Source organism: Euprymna scolopes, chromosome 16 (assembly GCF_053919585.1).
Source record: "Euprymna scolopes isolate OS-2025 chromosome 16, ASM5391958v1, whole genome shotgun sequence".
NCBI lineage: Eukaryota > Metazoa > Mollusca > Cephalopoda > Sepiida > Sepiolidae > Euprymna > Euprymna scolopes.
Genome location: NC_136497.1, coordinates 52,397,794 through 52,424,862, shown reverse-complemented (window position 1 = coordinate 52,424,862; position 27,069 = coordinate 52,397,794). Strand labels below are relative to the sequence as shown.

The following is a 27,069-nucleotide window of genomic DNA, read 5'->3' as shown; positions in this document are numbered from 1 at the left end:
TTATCAGAGTTTGAGAGAGAATCTTTGAGTTTAATAGGGGGGGACTCTCCCATAGATCCATTGCAAACGAAGTGAATCGTAGCAAAACGGTCGTCACAAATTTTTTAAGAAATCCAGATCAATATGGGCACAAAAAGAGTCCAGATCGACCAAAAAAATAACCCAATCACTGGATCGCCGTATCAGAAGAAGTTTAAAAAAAAAAAAAACTCCAATATGAGCTCAAGTCGATTGAAAAACCAAACAGCAGCAGAATGTAGTCCTAAAACCATCAGAAGGCATCTGAAAATGAAGGGTTTCAATCATTTAAAGCGACCGCAGAAATCACGTCTTCTTGAACAGCACAAAACTAACCGACTTAAATATGCTGCCAAATACCAGACTTGGGATGAAGAGAAGTGGGAAAATGTAATTTTCTCCGATGAGAAAAAGTTTAATCTAGATGGTCCAGATGGGTTTTAAGACTATTGGCATGATAAAAATTTGCCCAAAGAGACTTTTTCAACTCGGCATAGTGGAGGAGGGTCTTTAATGATCTGGGGTGCTTTCTCGTCAGCTGGGACCTTAAAGTTGCAAGTAGTGAAAGGCCGGCAAACATCATTGAAGTACATTTCAATGCTTGAAAGTTAGCATATATATAAAAGCGAAAATGTGTGTGTGTACATCTTTTCTGCATGTCTGCCAAAGGCTCTTTTCTGGCTGTTTCTCGGCTTGCTCGCTCATTCCTATAACTTTTTATATGCTACCGAGATTATAATATATACAAATTATGAAAGGGGTGGTGTGTATCTTATTTGGCGACTTTTACATGCTATTTTCACAATATTTTTTACTCTCCATGTGTTTCTTTGGCTTTATTGTATATAAGCGAAACTCAACCATAGCAAAATTAGCCTCCCTGACACTTGTGCTTGGGACATCTGTTATATTTCATTATTATTATTATGATTATTCTTTTCTTGTTGTTGTTGTTGTTATTGTTGTTATTAAAAGTGCATGTTAGAGAGTCTTATTAGAGAGTCTTATTAAAAGGATGTTGTTGAGAGTCTTATTAAGAGTGATGCTAAGAGACTTAGAGAGATGTTGTGTATGTAAAGACATTTTATAACACAGATATATAAGACATATAATGACAATTTCCACTTTACCTTTTTGGTAGAATTACAACACAAAGATGACGTTTATAAAAACACGATGGGTTTATTTCCATGGACCGGCCGGTGGCTTTGCTTTCAGGAATTCAAAGTTTCACATTCTATGTTTCAAAGGTGACCGTCTCGCTTCTAGACGTTCGACTCCCAACTCCAGACTATCGTCTGTCGTCCTCAGACTTCCTCTCAGACTCTCTCCCCTTAACTCTAAAGTTTCTACCTATATCGAGAACTTCCCATTTTCCATGACGTCATACACATGTTAAAACATGTGTCTTCTTTTACGTGTTCTGGAAATGCGTGTCCAAAACTTCTTCCTTTGTTTACAAAAGGAATTTTAACCTATATTCCCAGTAACCTATATTTCCAATATGTTAAAACATGTTTATTAAATTATCTTGTAGTTGCATTCTTTCAATTGAATTTCATAACAGAATTGACAATGCACATTCTTTTCTTAAAACTATTTTATCTCTAAGCTTAACAATGGTTTGTTTTACATTCCATTTGCTAATTCTCTCTGGTAATCTATTTCTAAACCTAAATTACGAGGTTCGAATTTCATCTATTCTATTTCATTTTAACTAAACTCTCTATTTTTATACTTACATGAAAAGGGGACAACCCTTATCATGTAACACATCCAGAAAGCAACGAAGTTTGATTAATGCGACCAAAATTTGTCATATCAGACAATTGCTATTATGACACTCCTCTTTAAATGGGGGGCTGGTTTTCCCAAACATCTTGGGTGAAGCAAACAACATATGCAGAAACTGGCTTGCAACCAAAGTTAAGTGCATTTCATTCCCTATGGCATGATGGTTGACCTCATTTAATTGATGCACCTGTCACATCACTTTAATTGTTTGACTTTTTAATAATTTCATTTCACACATTTTCAGTTCTCTGCCAGCGTAGCATGGTGGTAAATCATCAGCCAATTAACCTCAAGGGTTCAGGTTCAAGCTTATCTACCTATAAAATCTTTTTTTCTTTTACACCTTGAAACACCCGGGCAACACCGGGTACCTCCGCTAGTATATATATATATATATATATATATATATATATATATATATATATAAAAAAACAAAAATGTGTGTTTGTGTGTGTGCATTTTTCTGTATGCCTCCGCTAAAGGCTTTTTTTTGCTGGGCTTCTTGGTCAGTTCACTCCTTAAAACTTTTTATATGCTGTCTAGATGATAATATGTACGACTTAACAGGGGTTGTGCGTGTATTTAATTTGTCCAAGTTTTAAACTATTTTTTCCAGATTTTTAGATCGACGCGTGTTTCTTTCGCTATTCGGTCTAAAAAATGCGAAACTGTATTCGAATTGGCCGGGTGGTCTCCAGAAAGCGATTTAAACATTTGGTCAATGTCGGCTTTTCACCCTCATATCAGACAATTGCTTTCATTTTGACAACACTCCTCTAATAAACGGAAGAGCTGCTTTTCCTCCCCAAAGTTGGGTTTTCACCTCATTAAAAACTGTCCCACAGAAAATGTTAACTGCTGATTAGCCATTGCTTACATCGTCGTAAATCTTAACTCCGCGACTTCTATTTGACCTCATAAAGCGGGCACCTGTCAATTCTACTTAAATAAATTCAAACGTCTTTCACTTATTCTTTCTTGCTGGCTTAGTGGTTAACGTCTCACGTTTTTTTTCCAACTTCACCTCAGGGCCTCAGGTTCGATCCTAATTACCTACCAAAACTTTATTTTTTGATTTAAGAGCACACACACCTCCAAACATCCGGGCAACGCCGGGTGTCCCTGTTAGTATATATATAAAAGACTAAATAGCTGCGCCGGTTTTTGTATGTCTATCAAAGGCTTTTTTTGCTAGGGCTTCTCAGAGGGGGTTACTATTCTTTAGAACTTTTTATATACTCCCTAGATTGTAATATCTACGATTTGCGAATGGAGATCGTCTATATCTTTTATTTGAGTGACTTTTACAACATTCACACTATTTTGTTCTGTCGTGCGTTTGTTCAGCTTTTTTGTATAAAATCGAAACTAATTGAATGCAAAGGTGTCAGCAGCCTTTTACGCCAGAATATCTTGAAAACAATCACCTTTGATCAATGTGGGGAAAACTCTTCATATCAGACAATTAATATTCATTTGAGAGTTCCCCTTTTTCGGGTGAGCTTGCTTTTTCCAACATCGTAGGGGAAACAAATAAATGAAACAACGGAAAACTGAACTGACTTTCAGCCAACCTTCATTTCTGCACCTGTGTGAACTCATTCACTTAGCAAGTAAACTTTTTGATTGACATCGCTAAATTTGAATGTTTTCACTTCTTATGACTTTGTAGTGTAGCAGTAAAATGTCACGTTTTCTTTCATTTTCTTTCCCGCCTTCGCATCAAAGGTTCAAGCCTACTTACCTATTAACACTTTTTTTGTGTGCTCAACACACACCTCTAAACACTAGGGCAACGCCGGGTACCCTCGCTAGTATATATATAAAAAAGAAAACACATTATATATGTTTAAAAAGCCAAATCAAAACGCAGAAAATAAACAATATTTTACTTAAATGTATATGATCCAGATTTTCTTTTATTCTAATTTAATCAAGCTTCCATAACGGAACTGAAACTACTTTATATATATATATATATATATATATATATATATATATATAAAGAGTTCATATTATATTGTACCCAATATAAACCCATAATTTCCAAAGTGAAAAAAAAAAAAAAAAAAATGGGCCGAGTGCCCTCAGTTAAAATCGAAACCCAAATTAATAATTTAAAAAATAATGACAAATAATGATAAAACTTTATATTTACTTCTGATGTTGCCGGCAACAATTTTAAAGGTTTTACTGCCATGTGTTCCAGGTAATTTTCAGACCTACAAAAAAAAAAAAAAAACGAAACAAAAACAACAATTAGTACATAAATATAAGCAATTTAATTATTTCATTGTTTTAAATTGAGCTGAAATTAAAGTTATATTTTTTTGCCTTAACAGATCTGCAGTTATCAATAATTACAGATGAAAACATCATTGTATATGTTTGTATGAATAAATATTAATAGGTCTATAAATTATTGAGCACAATTATATAAACCTGGTGAATATTTTCTAGTTTTATTCTTATGAATACAATCTGAACCTGAAGTACCATCCACTCCTTTACCTTTGAGCACTCTCTGACTTCATTATAAATTAAAGCTTTTTTCTAATATGAACACCTGAATGAAAAGACAAACTTGTCACCTGAAAGATCTTAGTTATTAATAACTACACACACACACATATATATATATATATATATATATATATATAGATATATATTAGCTAGGACACCTGGCATTGCCCGGTCATAAAATATGCTTAAATATGATATTTTAATTTACGGAAATTTCGTATTTATTAAAAAATTAATTCCCTATCGATTATTTCATATTATATTGTACCCAATATAAACTCATAATTTCCAAATTAAAAAAAAAGGAAAAAATGGTTTGAGTGTCATCAGTTAAAATCGAAACCAAAATTAATAATTTAAAAAATAATGACAATTATTAAAAAAAGAAAGAGAAAAACGGAAGGACAGAAAAAAAGAAAAAGGTAAAAATATAGGAAGAGGGATAAAAAAAGAGCAGATAAGAAATATGGAAATACATACAAAAATAATTATAAGAGGGTAATATATATATATATATATATATATATATACACACACACACCAGTGTTGGGTTGATTAATCAGAATCGGAAAAATCAGAACTTTTTGGGGTATCGGAATTGGAAAAATGTATGCCTATTTTCAAATGCCTAAACAATTATTATAATTGTCTTTAGGATTTGATTTTTTTTTTTTAAATAAAATCTTTCACTGCTGATAATTATGATAAAATATTAAATACTTATTGATTTAAAAATACCAGTAAAACTAAAATGTATAAACCATTTCTCCCACAAGTGTATTTGTATACTTGAGAAAATATCTGCACATTAAACATGTGTTTTTACAGTAATCAGGAATAAATAAGAACTCTATTGTTAATTATTTAGAGATTTATAAAGAATCAGAACTAAGAATAATATTGGAATTGTCCTATCAGTAATATATATATATATATATATATATATATATATATATTTATTAACCAGTGGTGAAAAAACCGGACTAGAGTGCTTAGTCAGAGCAGTATATAGGAAATTTATTACTGTGGGTCCAGAATGAGTTTACAAATTGTTTCAGCAAGAGGAAAATCCTCAAAGAGAGGAAAAATCCAACTAGCATCGTCAGAATTCATAGATGGACTAAGTTATAAAATCAAATAAGAATGGAAAAATCGTAGATGAAGGGGAGTTAGAAAAGAAGGGGGAGTGGTAGGGAGAGGACGTTGAAATTTAAAGTAGTAGGAGTGTATACAATAAGAGAGGGGGTTATAATTAAATATTAATTATGTGTGAATTCTTATATACGTTTTTTTAGTTTATAACGGTTTAAAATTAAAAGACGCTACTCTTATTTATAGCGACATAAGTAACAGTTTATTTAAATGATCACCATGGCAACAGGTTGGAGAGTTAATGTTAGTGAAGGAACGGGTTGAAAATGGGGTTTAAAGTGATTTAGCCGGGCGGGGAGAGATTGAAAGATATTTATTGTTTATAAAATGGAAAGAAAAAGAAAAGGAAAAATAAATTAATGAATTATACTTTACAGGTTTATTTTGATAGTATAATGGTAGGTAAGAATATCAGTAAGTAATTAAAAATTAAAATATTAAATAATTGTTAATGTAAAGTAAATAAAATACGCACACACACATACACGCGTACAATGTACGGAGACACATGAATGGGGGGAGAACACATGCCTAAGTATATATACAAAAACCACAGATACGTGAACATAAAAATAAATAAACACATACATACATATACATGCATATACATATATATATACACACACACACACACACATATATACATACATATATATATATATATATATATACACATACACAAAAACATGCATAAACACACGCACATATATATATATATATATATATATATATATATATATATATAAAAATGAATAAATAAATTAGCCGGGCAGGTAGAAATTATACATTACAGGTTTATTTTAATAAAATTAAATAGGTGAAAACTTCAGTAAGTAACTTAAATAATAGATTAATAAAATTAAGGAAAAATTTTTTTATGATAATAAGTAACACACATACACAAATACAAGCACACGCATACATATGTACAGCAAATGCTCATACGTAAATGGGGGAAGAGCACATGCCTAGGTACATATATATATACACATACATACATATATATAAATATATACACATACATACATATAAATATATATGCACACACATACACACAGATACGTAAAAATACACGCATATATAAACATATATATAAATACAAATACACATACATACAAATGCACGCACATACACATACATATATATATACATACATATTAATATAAATTAGCTGGGAGGGGGGGGGAATTGAAAAAATATTTTATAAATAATTTTTTAATTTTCGGGCGTTGTAGTTGAAGGAAAGAGAAAGAAAATATAAATTAGGTAAGAATATCAGTAAGTTAATCAAATAATAATAAATCCAGCATTTTTAACCTAGACAAACCCTTCTTTGAAAATGCTTTAAAGGAATCTGGATATTCCAACCCTAATATCACATACTTGGACCCTAATAAACCCAACAATACAAATAGGAATAACAGATCCCACAAAGTCCTCTGGTTTAACCCTCCCTATAATAATATGATAAAAACTAAATTAGGTAAAAAATTCTTCATGCTTCTTAATCACCACTTCCCCCTAGTAATATTCTACATAAAATTTTTAATAAGAACACTATTAAGCTTAGCTACAGTTGCATAACTAATCTAGAAAATAAAATTAAAAAACACAATAAAATACTAAATAACCACAACTATAATAACAAGTCAAAATAACTGTAACTGCCTTAACAAACCCCAATGCCCGCTCCAACAAAATTGTCTCTCAACAAATGTGGTTTACAAAGCAACTATTGCCCCTGCTGAAGACCCACAAAACAAAAAATTTTACATTGGCCTCTCAAGCACCACGTTCAAAGACAGATTTAGAGTGCATAAATGCTCCCTAAATAACCCCAACCACCCCAATAGTACTTCATTAACTAACCACTATCTACTACTTACCCGAAACAACCTCACCCCAATTATTAGCTGGGAAATTCTGAATAGAGCTAGTACCTGTAAATCACTAAACTCCCCATGTTATTTATGCTTAACTGAAAAATTACTGATTACTAATTTTAGAGATAGAGATAAACTTCTAAATAAAAAAACTGAAACCTCACTTAATTGTAAACATTATAAATCCCACCTCTTAAGCAACTTCTCACCCTTCTAGTAATAACTATAACCCACCCCTAAAATCTAACACTAACGAATTACACACACCCTATTTACAACCGAAACTATATAGTCCCCCATTCATTCCAAAAGAAGCCCTCCACAGAACCCCCACCTATTTACCCCCACCATTTTTTAGCTGCATCTCTCTTTGCCTAACTCATTCTTGTACCCCGCCCCTTTGCCTTAATTACTCCTTATGTCATTATTTAAAGGTTCTCGCCTCATAGTTTCTTATTGGCTATTTCCATGGTTAAGTCTTGATTTCTAATGTTTCAATTACGTACTTATCACAATTGGTATCCTCTGACTTGCTTCTCGGTCTATTATCTACTTGTTAACAACTAATCATTTACTTACCTTCTACTTTAATTAATTATTTAATTTACCATCTACATATAATATATATTATATATTTTTCTTTTATATTTACCTCTTACTAATTCTCTCTATAATAATTATCATATTTTTTAACATGAAGCTTATTTACATATATTTACATATTTGTGTATGTACATATACTCAAGCACATGCTCCTCCCCCATTGATGTGTGTAAATATTTTGTACATGTGTACTCACGTGTATGTATTTGTGTGTTTTCGTTATCTACTCATTATTAACATTTTATTAATAATTATATTAATTTTTATTTATTATTTAATTAACTTACTGATATTCTTACTTATTTTTACTTTATCAAAATAAACCTATAACGTATAATTTATCTATTTACCACCCTATTTTCCCCTTCTTTCTTTCAACTTAACGCCCGACAACTCAAATTATAAATAATAAATAAAAAACAAAAATATAATTTTTTCAATCTCTCCCTGCCCGGCTAATATATATATATATATATGTATGTATATGTATATATGTATATGTGTATGTATGTATTTGTATATGTGTGTATATATATGCATTTGTATTTGTGTGCGTATCTTCTACATGCGTGTATATGTATGTGTGTATTTTTGTGTGTATATGTTTTATTCATTTACTATAAATATCTCCCTAATAATTTTATTAATTTATTATTATTTGATTACCTTACTGATATTCTTACCTAATTTATATTTTCCTTCTCTTTCCTTCAACTACAACGCCTGAAAATTAAAAAATTATTTATAAAATATTTTTCAATTCCCCCCCCCAGCTAATTTATATTAATATATATATGTATATGTCTGTATATGTGCGTGCATTTGTATGTATGTGTATCTGTATTTATATATATATGTTTATATATGTATATATGCGTGTATTTTTACGTATCTGTGTGTATATGTGTGTATATATATTTATATATATGTATGTATGTATGTGTATGTATTTATATATATGTATGTATGTGTATATATATATACATGTACCTAAGCATGTGTTCTTCCCCCATTTACGTATGTGCATTTGCTGTACATATGTATGCGTGTGCTTGTATTTGTGTATGTGTGTTACTTATTATCATAAAAAATTTTTTCCTTAATTTTATTAATCTATTATTTAAGTTACTTACTGAAGTTTTCACCTATTTAATTTTATTAAAATAAACCTGTAACGTATAATTTCTACCTGCCCGGCTAATTTATTTATTCATTTATATATATATATATATATATATATATATATATATATATATATGTATGTATGTGCGTATGCATGTTTTTGTGTATGTATATATATATATATATATATATATATATATATATGCATGTATATGTATGTATACGTGTTTATTTATTTTTATGTTTACGTATCTGTGGTTTTTGTATATATACTTAGGCATGTGTTCTCCCCCCATTCATGTGTCTCCGTACATTGTACGCGTGTATGTGTGTGTGTGTGTGTGTGCGTATTTTATTTACTTTTCATTAACAATTATTTAATATTTTAATTTATTTTATTTACTTACTGATATTCTTACCTACCATTATACTATCAAAATAAACCTGTAAAGTATAATTCATTAATTTATTTTTCCTTTTCTTTTTCTTTCCATTTTATAAACAATAAATATCTTTTAATCTCTCCCCGCCCGGCTAAATCACTTTAAACCCCATTTTCAACCCGTTCCTTCACTAACATTAACTCTCCAACCTGTTGCCATGATGATCATTTAAATAAACTGTTACTTATGTCGTTATAAATAAGAGTAGCGTCTTTTAATTTTAAACCGTTATAAACTAAAAAAACGTATATAAGAATTCATACATAATTAATATTTAATTATAAACCCCTCTCTTATTGTATACACTCCTACTACTTTAAATTCCAACGTCCTCTCCCTACCACTCCCCCCTTCTTTTCTAACTCCCCTTCATCTACTATAACTTAGTCCATCTATGAATTCTGACGATGCTAGTTGGATTTTACCTCTCTTTGAGGATTTACCTCTAGCTGAAACAATTTGTAAACTCATTCTGGACTCACAGTAATAAATTTCCTATATATATATATATATATATATATATATATATATAAGTGAAAGTGGCTGTGTATCTATGTATGTGTGTACATTTCCCTACACAATAACTTTGTCAATTTTAAGTCTACAGACTCGAAATTTTATATACAGAGTACTGACATTTGGGAAAAACTTTGTGATCGGTTTTCGGCCAGAAATTAGGCTGTTAAGGGGTCAAAGTTCAACGATTTGACTTTTGAGAACTCTACCAAACTCCTCTGACAATTTTCGGTCTAAACATTTGAAATTTTAGATATAGGTTTCTTGGACATGGATCTAACTTAATAACTTGATTTGAGCCCAAAACAAATGTAAAGGGGTTATAATAGGGGTCAAAGTTAAAAACAATTTGACCGCTTCGGTCTCTACCAAATTACTGACAATTTCTGGTCTAAACATTTGAAATTTTACATAAAGGGTATTCAGAGATAGGGCAAGCTCTTTCATCGGTTTGGGTTGAAAATTTTCAGTTACCAATATATAAATGTATGTATGTATGCATGTGTGCCAAAAACTTTCGACAAAGGCGATGGATTTTACCAAGATCAGTATCGTTTTAAAGTTCAACCTTTCATACGACAAATATCGAAAAATTGGCTAAAAACATTAATATCTTCACCTTCAACCAGGCACTTTTCTACGGGGGGGGGGGGTCGCTTTTTTCGCCGATATTTTTTAAAGTTATCCTCTCCTTTCGATTATCTAGCCTTATTTTAAACATGAGTCACTTCAGGTTTGGCGGTGGTCGTAACCACAAAGACGTCAGGTTTTTTTTTTCTGTTCTTTTCCTCCTTTGCGGTACGGGCTCGAGCCTGCCTTCCTACTACAACTTTTTTTTTTTTTTTTTTTTTTTTGCTCAACATGCACATCCAAACACCCGGGCAATGCCGGACTGAAATGCTAGTATATATATATATATATATATATATATATATATATATATATATATATATATATATAAAAGTGAATGTGTCTGTGTGTGTACATTTCCCTATGCAATAACTGTCAATTTTAAGTCTACAAACTCGAAATTTGATAAACGGGGTACTGACATTTGGGAAAATCTTTTCAGTCAAAAATTTGACTGTTAAGGGGTCAAAGTTCAACGATTTGACCTTTGAGAACTCTACAAAACTCCTTCGACAATTTTGGGTCTAAACACTTGAAATTTTAGATATAGGTCCTTTGGACATGGATCTAACTTAATAACTTGATTTGAGCCCAAAACAATAAATGTTAAGGGGTCATAATAGGGCTCAAAGTTAAAAAGAATTGACGTCTGTGGTCTCTACCAAATTATTCAAACAATTTCTGGTCTAAACATTTGAAATTTTACAAAAAGGGTATTCAGAGATAGGGCAAGCTTTTTAATCGGTTTGGGTTGAAAATTTTTAGTTACCAATATATAAATGTATGTATGTATGTGTGTCTAATATAAATTTATGTTTGCATGTGTGTCTAAAACTTTTGACAGAGGCGACGGATTTTTACAAGATCAGTATCATTTTGAAGTTCGACCTTTCATCCGATGTCAGGTTTTTTTCTTTTCCTCCTTCCCGGTACGGATTCAAGCCTGCCTTCCTACTACCACTTTTTCTTTTCTTTTGCTCAACATGCACATCTAAACACCCGGGCAACGCCGGGCTGAAATACTAGTATATCTATAAAAGTGATATTGTCCGTATGTATTTGTGTGTGTACATTTCCCTACCAACCTACACTGTCAATTTTCAGTCTACAGACTCGAGATTTGACATTAGAGGTATTGAGATTTGGAAAAATCTTTTTAATTGGTTTTCGGTCAGATATTTGGCTGTAAAGGGGTCAAAGTTCAACAATTTAACCTTTGAACACTCTACCAAACTCCTCTGCCAATTTTGGGTCTAAACACTTGAAATTTTAGTTGTAGGTTACTTGGATGCGGATCAAACTTTTTAATTATTTGAGCCCAACACAAATATTATAGGGTAAAAATTGGGGTCAAAGTTAAAAAAAATTTGACTTCTGCAGTCTCTACCAAATTACTCAGCCAATTTTTGGTCTAAACATTTGAAATTTTACACGACTGCCTTCAGATATAGGGCAAGCTTTTAAATCGTTTTTCGGTCGAAATTTTGGTTGTCAAAGCATCAAAGTTTAAAAGATTTTACCTTTGCAGTCTCTAGCAAACTATTCAGCCAATTTTGGGTCCTAACATTTGAAATTTTACATAAAGGATATTCAGACATGCAGCAAGCTTTTAAATCAGTTTTGGGCGAAAAGTTGGCTGCTAAGAGGTCAAAGTTGAAAGAGTTTACCTTTGCAGACTCTACCAAACTCCTCGGCCAATTTTGGGTGTAAACACTTGAAATTATAGATATATGTTAGCTGGCTATAAGTCAAACTTTTTAATATATATATATACATATGCACATACAGTTATGAACAGTACATAGGGCCGAGCAAAGCCGGGCTTAACTGCTAGTGTATATATATATATATATATATATATATATATATATATATATATATATTACTGTGTTTTAGTGGACAAGATTCAAGCAAGGGCAGACAGTCTACAGAGTCTTTTAATTATATATATATATCTCAATTAACAGAACTATTAGGCATGATCTTGTGTGCCTGTGTATGGTTTTCACTTTGATAAATATACATTAAATTACAGTTTTACTAAAAATTATGCATGATCAATGTACGACTAATTGCCGCAGCTGCTGATTAAAGCAACTTCGATGCAGGCGATCAACTGGGTCTGTCAGCATAAAATATTGTAAAACAATTTTGTAATAAACAATAAAACGAATTTACTCAAGTTTTGAGAGGTTATTTTTGGCAAATATATTTTTAAATCCATACCTAAAAAGATATTTACTAAAGACTCGATTTTTATCAAATATACCCTCCTACATGGGTGATCTACTGAGGCAGTTACCACAAAAAATATTAAAATAGACAAAACTACTTAAGTCACAGTTGTGATTATTTTTGGCAAATCTTTAGACTGATTTTTTTTTTAACCCAGTGTGCCACTTTTTTGTAAAAAAAAAATAAATAAAAATAAAAAACAAACAGATTTAGTCACAACTTTCAGCTGAGAGATTTTTTTTCGCTTTTTTTGGCAAATTAAATTTTACAAGTGACCTTTTCTTTAAAATTTGAATGTTGTAACAATAACACTAGAAAATCTTTGTAAAAGTTTCTTATTGTTATTGACTATTTCTTGTTTTTTGTTTTATTTTTAAAATCAAACTTGAAACTGTCGAAGTTGCTTTGACAAATTAAACTCTTAATGACTGAGAATTATTTTTTCCAATACAGTGTGTCAAATAATTGTCTCAGTTTTTTAAAATTTAATTAGACCAGGTTTAATTTTTAGTCGTGCACAATTAGTAAAATCAAGGCATGACTAAAAGATTTCAAGATTTTTAATGCAAAAAAAAAAAAAAACCCTGAAAAATGTGGCACACACAATTAGAAAAAAATAATTGTTTCAGTCTTTAAGGAGTTAATTATGTAAATAAATATATATCTATTTATTTTCTGCCTTAAAAGAAAATATTTTAAAAAATAATGTATTTTTTGTAAATATTTTATACGAAATCTAAATATATATTTGCCAAAAAAATAACATCTTGACTGAAACTTGTAAGTAAATTCATTTTATTGTTTATTTTGATAATACTACAACAGATTTTTACAATATTTTGCGCTGACAAACCCAATAGTTCGTTTGTGTTGAAGTTGTTTTAATAGCAAATCAACAGCAGTAGCAAATAATTGTATTTTTAGTAAAGCACCTCATGTACAACTAAAATCCGGCATGACTAAATTGTCTGATTCAGTTCCTGCTGATTAAGCAACTTTACATGTTTCTACATGACAAACAGCAGGAGCAGTCAGTTGATTGATTGGGCATAATTTTGGTCATCCATTTTTAGTAAAACATCATTAAATTATTACATTTTAAAATGTTCTATTAATCAAATCAATAAAAATAAAATTAAATCAAAAATAAAATTAATCAAAAAATAAAATTAAATTAAAACCAGAAATGTGAGTAGTCAATAGCAAAAAAGTTGAAATTGAGATGATTTTCTCAATCCATCTTGTGTGTGTAAAACTACAGCAAAAAATAAAAAATCTTTTTTCCTAAACAACTCCAATCAGTTTCAACCAAGATAAAAGTGCACATATGAGGATGTGGTATGGGAGAAGAGACAGATAGTCACTCTTTGATGAAACAAAAGTCATCTAACTCCCCTACCCCTATCATAAATCATTTGAAGTTGCAGCATTCGTAGCAAAATTAGCATTTTCAGTTTTCAGAGAGAACTGTCATAAAAGAGAAAATAAAGGTGGAAGCAGAAGAGAATGAGAGAGAAAACAAGAAAAGAAAAAGAAAATGAGAGAGAGAGAGAGAGAGAGAGAGAGGGAAAAGAGAAAATTAAATAAGATCCAGCCAAATAGTAATAAAAAAATAAGGAGGTAAGGCTCCAGCGATTTGACAGAAACCAACCTTTTTTTATTAAAAAAACCAAAAAAAAAACCAAAAAACAAAAAAACAAACAAACAGATTTTGACCAAAAAACAGCACTCACATCCAGGAGAGCCTCTTGCAATTTAAGAAATCTGCTTTTTCTGGATTAAAAAGCAAGCGGAGATTTCACATTCCTGCAAAATTTATTTTTGAAAACCCCTATTTAAAAAAATTATAAATATGACTATATTTTGGATTATTTTTACTCTAAGCTTTTCGCTTGTCAATATGTCTCCACTATGACAGTGCTGGGTAAATAATTTTTTCTAAATAATGCAGTTTGACATCGCTGACAACTTCATTCTGACAGTTTCTGCATCTACATTGGCGCTAAACTGTAATAGCTTTACTATTTCTTTGGATTCATTCGCGACATGAAGAGGAGCAGTGTGCTACATATAGCACCGCTCAGGCAAGCATCCAACAATACCTCAACCAACTAATCCTACAACCTAGAGAGAACACTCCGGACAGCTAGGTAAAGAATGTATCACCCATAATCGGCCCTGACAGATGGAGACCTGCCACTGTAGCTGTTATATGCATTAATATTTATATTGAATAGATTTCCATATGGACACCTTTACTACTTACCACGGACCTTTCAAGTACAATTTTTGTCTATTGTGAGCTTCCTTAAAGTTACTATCGCCCTCCAGGGGTCCACGTGGACACTGGTTGGGAATCCCTGTGTTAGTAGACCATTCTGTACCCCCATCTCTCAGGATGAAACGTAACAAATATAGGAAAAAAAAGGGCTTCAACAAATAATCTAAACGAAACATGTCTGTTATTTTAATGCACAATTAATTAGAAGTTACTAAGAACGATTTGGGATTACTAGCCAAAAATAACAAAAAAAAATTCTTTATAAAAGACTGACAAGTTAATGGCTGGCTCTGCTCCAAGACAAAGGCAATGTGTTTCCAAATTGGTTCTATACTGACAATCTGTGTGCTAGGATTTTTTTCTGGTGGGCGGAGTGAGGTTTTGAATAGAGAAAGCCAAATTTGAGAGAAAGAACTTTCTTTTTAAATGGAGATAGATGAACAAAGAGACATTCAGGTAACAAGCAAAGCTGTTTAAATTTCCTAAGAAAAAAAAAGTTGAAATCAATAAGTTAGAAATGTGATCACATTATTTATCTCAGAGAAATCTATGGTATCTCCTCCCTTCAAAGTTGCATAATGTTTGAATAAGTAACAACATTAAAAATTGTTTTCTTTATTTTATCAGATTACAGGTTTTCTGAGGGTAAAAAAAAAGAAACTAATTAGGTTGGATGTGGAGTTTTATGGCATGTCAACAACTGTTGAGTCATTCTATGCTGAAGCCGTACATATTTTGTATACGGATGGTTTGTAGACTAGTTTGTTTTGTAGGCGTAAAGTAAAATGATAAAATGAATGATGATGAGTAAGACATTTGTTTTTACATCAAAAACTATGAATATAAACTACATTAACTGATTTCTTTCCAAACAAAATCCCTCGCCAAGGATTTATTTCCCTCGGACACCCGAAATCAACAGAGATTAGACCATTCCTGTAATGGCCTGGTCCCTGTTGATTGCTGGTTCTGTGCAGTTCTAGGAGGTCAACCCTCTCAGGCTTTGCCTTTTCTCTTAGAGAAGGGTTAGTTTATTGTTAACTGCCTGAGACACCTCTACCAAGAATTGTCAATGGGGTTGCCGTGGCAATTTTTGCAGGTGATAGTGCCCCTCCTTGAAGTTACTGACTTTAGAATCTTACTTTCTGGCCCGTGTGTCAAATTTATCACTGTAGGAGAGAAATAAATACCTCCTTTCCAAACAAAATCTGATATATTGAATTATCAATGAGGTCTAATTTCACTGGCCTCAATCACATAAAACTCTTTTTCAGTCTAGGATTTGCATTTTAAAAACAAATTCAAGGAATAAAATCCAATTACCTAAGTAAAACAACTTTTAGAACTGGCTGGGAAAGTCCTTTTATAATAGCAGAGGCATTCAAATGGCTTCGGCCAAATAGAATTTGTCCATTCACCTGAAAAAAAAAAAGAAAAGCATTTTAATAAAATATCCAATCACTTCACATACTTTCTGTTTATCCATTACATGCGTACGTACACCTTCCGTTATAAAAAAAACAAAAAAAACGCTATGCCAGTGTTCACATTAATATTCATATAAAATAGCATCTTAATTGGTGAAGATGAAAGAAAAAAGACAAAGCAAAAGTCTCGAACAGGACAGTTTAAACAGAAAAAAATTGGTTATATGAATATTAATACTAACATTGGCAAAGCATACTTTTATCTGTCATTTTTGATCAAGGGTGTATGTTTGCATAATATATTACATATATATTTTCAGTATTTACTTCAGTGTCCAATATGTAACTAGAGTTTAGTAAACTAATTAGGCTAATGATTTTCCTTGAAAATAAAACAAACATCTGTGTGGCTTACTTGCAATATTTTCTTACTATATATATATAAGAAAAATATATAAATGTTTATATCTTTTCTCTATTTCTTATTTGTTGACATATAGGAATACAAAATATTTTAAAAAAATCTTTTTTCTAAAAGAACAAAGTTTTTGGCTGTTTTTCAGCCTTATTTTGATAAGTATGTTAATGTATGGTGAATATATATATATCTCGCTCGCTGTTTGTTTGTTTGTAAATAAACTAGCAGCTTGAGCGCTGTAAAAGTGATGGGCGAATGTTTATTTAATAAACTTTTGATTAGACGTTTACAAGCACTGATCCAGGGTCCTGTGGTTAGAAATGCCGACTATCAACGCAATGGTTTTAAGTTCAATGCACGGCTAGGAAAACGTGCTGGTCTAGCTGCACTGATGAGTTGTAATACAATGAAACAGTACTGTATGTAGATGACTATATATTAAGCCATCTTCTTTGAGTTGAGTACTGTCATAAATGTATCTCACTTGCTGCTTATTTAGCTATTAAGTGAGGCTCACTGTTTGTTTGTTTGTAAACAAACTAGCATCTCCAGCAGTGTAAAAGAGATGGACAAATGTTTATTTAATAGACATTTGATGAGACAGTTATGAACACCAATCCATGGTCCTGTAGTTAGAACTGCCGACTATAAACACAATAGTTGTAGGTTCAATCCATGGCTAGGAAAAGGTGCTAGTCTAGCCACACTGATGATACAATAAAACAGTATTGTATGTGGATGACTATATATATGTATTATTTTACAACCTCAAAATATTAACTTGGACTATTACAATTGTTTTAGCAGACAGAAGAGACATGAAAATAATGATGCTTAAAATTCTTTGCATCTCCAAATATTTATTCATGATGTTCAGTGATTTTTTTTTTTTTTTTTTTTACCGTATATCAACCCTAGCCATTTAGTTTGATTGTTTTGTTTAATGGTATATCAACCCCTTCTCGGTTTATTAATGTTGAATCCAGTAATTTTAGAAAGTTTTTATGCCTCAAGTTCTTTATATCCTCAAATATTTATTCATTTTCTAGCTTTATTACAACATATCAACTCTTTTGGAGTTATTTAATGTAGAATCCAATAATTTTAGAAGTTTTTATGCTTCAAGATTTTTATATTTTTAAATATTTATTTATGTTTAGCTTAGATGTTTTGTAGAAGAAAATTGTTTTTTTGTTTTTAACTTTTTAGAACATGATTGAATTTTGTAAATGGAAGGTTAACAAACGCCAATGTTCATTGCATTTTAGGTTAGAAAGCCAGTATCTTCAGACAGCCTAATCTGGTAGCATCAGGTATAAATATTTAAACAAAAAAAAAAAAGTTGCTATTTTATGCATCAATTAACAGACTAGCCTGGGTGCCCGGCATTGAATTAGGAACCAAAAAGGGTATTGGAATTGGTATCAGAAAAAAATTATGCTTATTTTCCGATTCCAAAAACGATTCTTTCATCTGATTTTTTTTTTTTGTCTATTAAAAATAAGATTTTTCATTGTTAGTACCAATAATAAAATGCTAACTGTTTATTGATTTTAAAGTATTAACAAAGCTAAAATCTATGGAATAACCTCCCCCAAGTTTATTTTTACATATGCGAAAATATATGCACATATTACATGTGCTTTTAAAGAAAATAATAAAAATACTGTATAGCTAAATATTTAGAAATTGAAAAAAATTAGAATCAGTAATTGTATCTGAATCTGGGAAAAATATTAGAATCGTCCAATTAAAATTAAATTTTTTGTTATTCACCATTTTTTTTTTAAACATGTGAATTAATGGATAAAATTTACAACCGTTATGAACATCTATTTTTTTTTTAATATAGAATATAACAAAAAAAAATATCAGTTAAAATTTAACCTGAAGCCAAAAAGAGATGCAACATTCTATAAACATTTAAGTTGCAAATTATAAACAAAATTTCTTCTTTGTTTAACAACCACACCAGAACATTTGATTATTCTCCAAGTTAGTGGCTTCTACAATAAATACTGTTTAAGATCTAGAGAAACCATAATACTATAAATTTTAGTTCTGTTCAAAAATTACTTCAGTGTTGACAGTTTTAAGTCCAAAAATAAAACAAACATTCTAATTTCCAAGCAACATGTGTGTACCATTTGTTCTCATAATTACATATAATTGCTGTGTGTTCCTCACAGATATGTAATAGAATACTTTTAAACTCCTTTTCCTATGTGGACTTTTCTATGGAAAATTATTTATTGAGGAACTTGCTTTGGACCTTAGTGATTCCTCATTAAGGTCTGTCTATAGATATTGCATAACCATGTTGACACACCAGTTCTTGTTAGATCACCAAAGTTGATTCTGATTAGTACCATTTAGGAATACCAGCCACTGTATGTAGGAGGATATTAACAACTCCCAGCAAGAACTGCAAAAACCTAACCCCTGATTGGGATATGTGATTGCTTGTGAATTTGATATTCCTTTGACACATCCTCCTTTGGAGGAAGCCGGTTCAACTAGCTTAGGATGAATATTGTTAAAATACATAAGGTCTGTCTCTCCCTAATCATATCCTGATCACAATAATCTTGTTTTTCTTTCATTATAATATCGCGTTGGTGGTTCTTTTTCTACCTGAATCACCACATTGCTAATTATATCCTTTTTGAAAGATAAAAAGGTGATGATGAGGATTCAAAAGTTACAACGGTATGTTTGATAAATACGCATTTGATTTTTGTTCTATTAATCTAGGTTTTTAGATAAATAAAAACTAAAATTAATATTTAGAATTTCTATTTAAAAAAACTAGGTAAACATAACATTTTCAATTATTAACAAAAAGCATAAGTCAAGTGTAAGGCTTGTAAAAAAAAAAAAAAAAAAAAAAATGATCGACCATAGCTGAATGGGAACCAAAGACTCCTATTTTATTTACTACTACACCAAGGTATAAGGGAGGGCGCCATTTCTCTCCCAAGATTACTTCACTCACCCTTGATTTTCACTTTATAATGCTTAATGTTTAACAAGGGGGGGGTCCAAGTACTATTTTTTAAAAAAGTCTTCGGTATCACTAATAAAGATTGAATCTTAGTCTCTCGGCCAATTAGCAAACACTCTTATAATTATATCAAATGGGCCAGTCTAATGGATAACTTGCCTTAAATGTTTCATAAATTAAAAAACAAGTAACAAAACAATATAAAAAGGAATAAAGTGAAAAGATTATATTTTTTCAAACATACAAAAATATACATGTAAACTTTGGAACAAGTAAAAATGTTTGGTGTTCAAATTCGTTGTGATAAAAACAAGTAAAGCATGCATAGTCCCTAGTGAGTGCACAGTGAACGAGGCATAAAAAAGTGACTAAGTTCAGCCCCCCCTCCCATTTAGCCCCAAAAGTCCCCAGAAGGACTCAAATCCAGGTGAAAATGAACAAACAGTGCAGTTTTAGGCCTTAACATATGTAAATTTGAGTTCTGCACTATGAAAAAAAAAAGAAATCACTGTCCATCATTTGCCCCCCCCCACTCCCCACATTTAGCCCCAAAAGTCTCCAAGGCCTTAACATATTTAAATTTGAGTTCAGCACCATGCAAAACTGCTAAATAGACATACACAGAAAATTTTGGACAAATATGGTAAAATAGTCCCAAAAATGGAGTGTTTTTATTAGCCCTAAAAGAGCCCCCTAGGGCACACCCAAGAGTTATTGCGAAATATAGACAAACAAAATTATATAGAAATCAGTTAGTTACAACTTTTCAGAAAGTTTTATAAAAATCCAAGGCATCAATTTTTTTTTTTTTGATAAGCACAAAAGTGTCAATTTTAGCCATTTTAACCCGAAAGGCACCTCTAGGGAGGCAACCAGAGTTTTCACGGAGAACCCATTCTGTTACTTTTTTACTCATATCATGTTTAATGTTTGTGCAAAATTTCAAAAAATTCCAAGGTGTAGTTATTGAGTAAAGTGCGAACGGACGAATGGTCAATCGTGAATTTACAGGTCCACCCTCCTTTTGTCGGGGGGGGGGGGGGGGGGGGCAAAAAAAAAAAAAAAGAATTGGTTGGGTATTTTAGATGCAGTGTATTATGCATGTGGGTGCAGTTGTTAATGTTTGTGGTAAGTAAATATGAAAAATGAATTGCTAATGGAAACATTCATTTACGCAATAAGAAAAAAAAGGATGTAAGAAAAAAAAAAAACTTATCTGAAATATTCCAGTGAATCTGTATCAGTGAGTAAGTATGTGTGTGTGGGTGTGTGTGTGTGTGTGTGTGTGTGTGTGTGTGGTGAAATGTAAATGTTCCGATTGAGGAAGTTAAATATGTGGTGATGAAACAATCTTTTGGAAGTGATGCCAATAGAGGTGAAGTGAGTAGAGAAACTGTAAAAAAAAGTGTTTGATATCCAGCTGTCGGAATCCTGCTAATTACTTTCTGGATTCCTTGCTCTTTTATAGCCTTGAATAAATTCATTTTAGCGAGGGCACTTTTGATTGATCCATAATACAGTCATGTTATATTCATTATTTTGATCAGATGATCTGCATCGATCCCTATGCACAAAACATTTTGCGCACCTTTTATTTGGATGTCTCAAGGTGAACATTCGGTCTTTACTACATCAACATAAACTCATATCATATATTAATAAATCATTTGTTCCAGGATGTGACCTACGATAATAGTGATTGGTTATGTTTGGTGCTCAGGAGGCTACCTTTCTAGATATTACCTTCATGTCTAGATGGTAAATACTCCCAAATCCACTTTTTTTTTTAACTTATAATATTACATTAACCAAGAATATAATGTATATGATTAACAGTACACAAAATAAATAACATTATTTCTGTATACCAATGTTTCCTATCTACTTAAATCCAAAGAACTGACAGAAATAAGTGTTTTATCTGTAAATAGAGTTTTCATGCTTCAACTAATAAGTTTTTTTATACCAAAGATTGCAATGTAACAATGATAAAAATGAAAATGCAAAAAAGAAAAATGTATTTCTACTAACCTCAAGTAGTTCATCTCCAACTCTTATACGTCCATCATTAAAAGCAGGACTTCCTGGTTGTACTCCAGCCACATAAACACTCATTTTACTGCGATCTTTGTTCCCAGCCAAACTTATTCCCAACCCATTGTTACCCCGGTTCAAATCAACCAACACAATATCACCATTTAGATCAACATATTTGTGTTGAAGTTTTTCTGAAAAAAAAAAAAAAAAATTAAGTAATTTTAAATCAATATATAACATAAGGCATAATGTAACATTTTTAATACCGAAATCAACATGTTTATACATATGTGCAGGGTGTGTTTGCATATGCTTTGTCTACTGTGTGAGTTATAGTTTTATTTACTCTGAAAGTTTACAAACAAAACATAAATAAACAAAAAATTAGGCACAAGGCCACTCAAAAATTGGGGAGTGTGTGTCTATGGTCATCCTCGTCACTGTATCTTTGCTTCTCTATGCTTAATCCTAGCTAAAGTTCTCATTCACCTCAATACCTCAAAGCACACCGAGAGTCCTCCTACCTAAGATTCCCAAATCATATTTTGTTTGTGTTTTTATTTATTTATTTATTTTTATTTTTTTCATTTTTTACTTTTTAAAAGCAATAAAATAAATTTCTAAATTTTATAAAAAGTCGTTTGTTTCATCTTATTTCATCGGCTTGGGATGGGGGGGGGGGGTCGTCCAAAAAAATATTATCAAAATGTTAGTAAGACTCTCCCATCCCTCTCTAGATGGTAGCATGCCCACTGTTTTCCTGCCTGGTGTTGGTTGAAAACAAGCAAGTTGCTCTCTATATGGAACTGAAATTCTAGGTAGGAGCAAAGAAACTGGGGTTAGGGGAGGGGGTATGTGAAGTTTCTCCAAGACTGTTTATTGGGATAGCCGGAGATGAAAAAGAAAGGATCAGGATGTGGGTATCTTGAAGGTTTCCTATCGGAGATAGAGGGGTCATTCACTCGGCTAGCTAAGAACCTAGTCTAAATGCTTGTTTTAAGAGTCTGGAGTCTGGAAGGATCTGAAATCATGTACACCATGCTTAGGCAGGGAACCTGAATTCTAACCTGGCCACTTTGTGCACACACAGACTCACTATCTTTATCCATCTTTAGTCAAAGGCCTCGAAGTATAATCTTTTCCTATCATATCTGATCTCTACCATCAGTTGGTGCTGTAAGAAGGACCAGATCCTGATCAACAAAAGGTTTGACCCTGCACTTCTCTTGCACTCCATATCACCATTCTGACAACAGCCAGGATCGCAAGAAACATCATTCATCTCTCCCTGTCCCATGGTGGCTCTGCGCTGTGGATGATGTAGGACATGTCCAGTGGGTGAGGCCACTCGAGATCGATGCAAGCTGATCATCTCGTTGACATACACGCAGTACTATCTAATTCTTCTGCAATTGAAGAACGCTTGTTCCAGCGTTTCGTCGGTTGGGGTCCTGTAATGGGGACACCTTGATGACCTCACTAGTCTGGCACTTTTCAGTATAGCGTTGAGGGGCAAAGGGCTTTGGGCGAATTGCCAGGTTCAGGAAAACTCAGAGTTCAGATGACTTGAACCTTGCACCCAGCTCTACCGAGAGCAGGTGCCTCCTAACTTTACATAACTCCTCTTTTATTCAAGCATGGAATTGATTCTTTTATCATGCACTCAGTGTGACTATTGTCAAAATTCACACTAGCTAACTTAATCGCTATTGACCTGGAGTCTCTAATATGTAACAATAAGGAAAAAATGTTTGAAGAGATGAATTGACTGACTGCTTACTTTCTCCTCTCTCTATATCACTCCTCCCCAATGCCACATTTTCTTTTTATATAGTTTTTAAATTCAATGATTGTTCCAATCCAGTTGATAAACGTTTTGCATTTGTGCTTAAATGTGTCTTTCCAGCCTTTTCCTTAGAGAAAAGGCTTGTTTTTTAATTGTAAAAAAAACAAAAAATATTTAAAAAAAAAAACCCCAAAAATACAAAAAAAATATCAAAAAGAAAAAAAACGATCTCTGCTCAGACGAATTGGTTTTTTCTTTCTATTTTACATTTTTACTTAAAAGATAAAGATTTGTATAAAAATTACCAAAATATTAATGTCTTATATGAATAAAGATAAAAAGTTTTAGTCTTGTGCTTACAAGAAACTTACGAAATGTTTATTATTTTTCTTCATAAAATTTGTCATCACGATCATTGTTTAATGTTAACTGTTGAAAAGGAAATAAGTCAATCGTAGAATGTTGTATTTTAACTTAATTCCTTCAACTTCTATCTCATGAAACTTCCATTTATTATCAACAAAAACAAGCTTTTGGAGTTTTGTTTTTCTGAATTTGGATGATTTGAGCATTCATCATCATTTGTGACCACATTTAAAGTCAACATACCACCTCTTAAACATTCTTTCCAACAGCAAAGTCCAAAAAACACTTATCAAGTTATTGCTTTGCTTGAACAGTATTTTTCCCATCAGAAAACAATGCTTTATTAACACAAAATTTGATGTGACATTAAGTTGTATTTTAACAGTTAATTCCTTAAGTAAGAGTTGAATCACAAACTGATCAACTGAAACATAGAAATATTAACAAAAGAAAATGGTTTCCTTAGAAAGAAAAATAATAAAATAACTTGAACTGGAAACTGAGGTTAAAAAAAAAAATCGTCCATGTCATATTAAAGAACCTGCTGTTGATTTTATATGCCGTGCCTTTCTAAATGTGTGGAATAAAACTTATCAAATGCAATTGTGATTTAGGATATATTAAACATAGGAATAAAAACAAAAGTAAAGATTAACAGGCCGACACTCAGTAGAGGAAGGGCGCCTCAACCGATTTATATGGAAAGAGGTAGACAATAGTATAAATCTTCCTATCTCTGGAAGTGGCACTCCAGCCAAGACAGAGGCCAACCAAGGTTAGACATCAAGCCTTAATGAAAAAGGTTCTGGACCCTTATTCCCATTATTTGTAGCAACAAAAAAATAAAAAAATAAAAATAAATAAATAAAAAAACAAAAGGTATAAAAGTCCAGCCATGATCTGTTGTTCAAAAGTGCTGCTGTTCTGCTATCACTACTCAAAGTTTAAAAAGTGAAACAAAACATCAAATGAAATCCTGGCATTATCTAATGTACTATGCATACAATTTTGAAATGATCTTGTACTTAATTTTTTTTTTTTTTTTTTTGAAGGTGATTATGTGTTAACATCCTCCAAAGACCAACAGAAAAAATAATTTAGAATTCTGAATTCAGGTTTGTATATAAATCTAATTTATAAAACTAACTATGACTGTTTGTCCGTGTGTGTCCATATTTTTAAACTATCTCTTCCGAAACTAAAAGTCACAGAGCGGTGCTAAGGGCCCGCAAATGATTGGATTTTTTTACGGGCCACTATTTTATCGGTCTTTTGCCAGTTAAAATAGTTTTTAAAGGGTCAAAAAAGGGTCCAAATCGGGAAAATCATTATACAATTTGTACATTCATCTTAGTTTATTTTTACCGAGTTCATATGTGTGTCACATTGGTACAGTGGTAACGTCACCAGCTTTGAATGCCACAGTTTTGCTTTCGGTTTTGATTCTAGCTGATGACACCCATATACTTTTTTTTTTTTTAAACTTTTGAATCACGACTCTATAATAATATATACGAAATCTGGACAAATTAAAATATCATATTTAAGCGTATTTTACGACCCCCCCACCTAGTTTAATGTAAAAGGATCCTCCATCTCTAAGCTATTCTTAGTTTTTACTGCAATTAAGTATTTTTTTTACCACTAAGTTCGAGTGGCAAGGGTCACAAAACTACATGTAATTGCTTAAAACAAACAAACAAACCCTAAACGAAGCACAGAATTCATCTCCTAAATAGCCTTAAATTGGGCGATTATTTTATATTAAACTAGCAAAAGTACCCGTCGTTGACTGGGTTCAAAAATAGCCTACAAAAAATGGACTCTGATTTATGAAAGTATGATAGGTTATGAAAAGGAAGGGTTGTAAAGAGATACCTTCGAATTTGGGGGTATCAAAACCAAAGCAAAATATGATGAAAGTAAAAATAAAATAGATAAACTCCATAATCTATTATACCATACCTGTTCACACTGAAACACTTATCACAATATTCTGTGGATTTATATTAAAAAAACCTTGTTAAACTTTTGACATATTTCCATTCTATGGAGGTCAGGCGCGAACGAACACCCCCTAATTTTATTATACCATATTTCTTCAAACTGAAACATGATTTTCAAAGTATACTTATGCAGATAGATACGAAAAGTCTTTATTAAAGTTTGTGCCTATTTACAATTCATGGAGGCCAGGCGCGAACGCAGACCTCACAATTTTATTATACCATCCCTATTTAAGTTAAAACATACTTATCAAAGTATTCTCATGTACATCTATATCAAAAACACTTGTAAACGTTTTTTTTTTAATTTTTAAATTTATTTCCATACTTTGTGGATCAGACGCAAACACAGACCCCACAATTTTAATGAACCACCGTTCTGCCAGATTAAACATACCCATTCCTGTGTCTCGATACATCTTCTATCATTATATGTAATCAGTTTTTTAAAATAGTCAACCATGTAGGAGCCTATTCGTGACCAGACACACAGACATTCAGCTTTATATTATAGATTTATGTGAAACTGACTCCCCACTCTAAATTCTGAAATAATTTTTTTTTCTTACCACTAAGTCTTTCAGGGTATTCACCTGTACTTGTCTGAAAAAATGTAGAATTTCACGGGGGGGGGGGGAGAGTAGCTAAGGTTGTTAATCTACAGTAATACAAAGTTTTAAAAAAAAAAAAAAAACGAAGAGAAAGATGCTGAGTGCGCTTGGGAGGAAGGAAAACAGAACATAATAGAAATCCAAATAGATTTCACATTAAACTGTCTATTATAGATTCAAAGCATCACTCATTTCCATTCAGAATTTAGATCAT

General features: G+C 31.8%; 1 protein-coding gene across 9 annotated transcripts in view; it reads right to left on the bottom strand.

The window, feature by feature from the left end:
• The window catches only part of LOC145295954 (multiple PDZ domain protein-like), a 548,951-nt gene that overhangs the window by 72,104 nt on the left and 449,778 nt on the right, over nt 1–27,069 (bottom strand). For all 9 annotated transcript variants that reach the window (XR_013869923.1, XR_013869924.1, XR_013869925.1 and 6 more), the window contains 3 exons: nt 22,081–22,277; nt 16,524–16,618; nt 3,971–4,034 (listed from right to left, as the gene is read on the bottom strand). Coding sequence is in view for 3 of the 9 variants with exons in the window: in XM_080141856.1 (XP_079997982.1) it covers nt 3,971–4,034; nt 16,524–16,618; nt 22,081–22,277 (356 nt within the window). In the remaining 6 variants the exon portion in view is untranslated. The remainder of the gene's footprint in view (nt 1–3,970; nt 4,035–16,523; nt 16,619–22,080; nt 22,278–27,069) is intronic.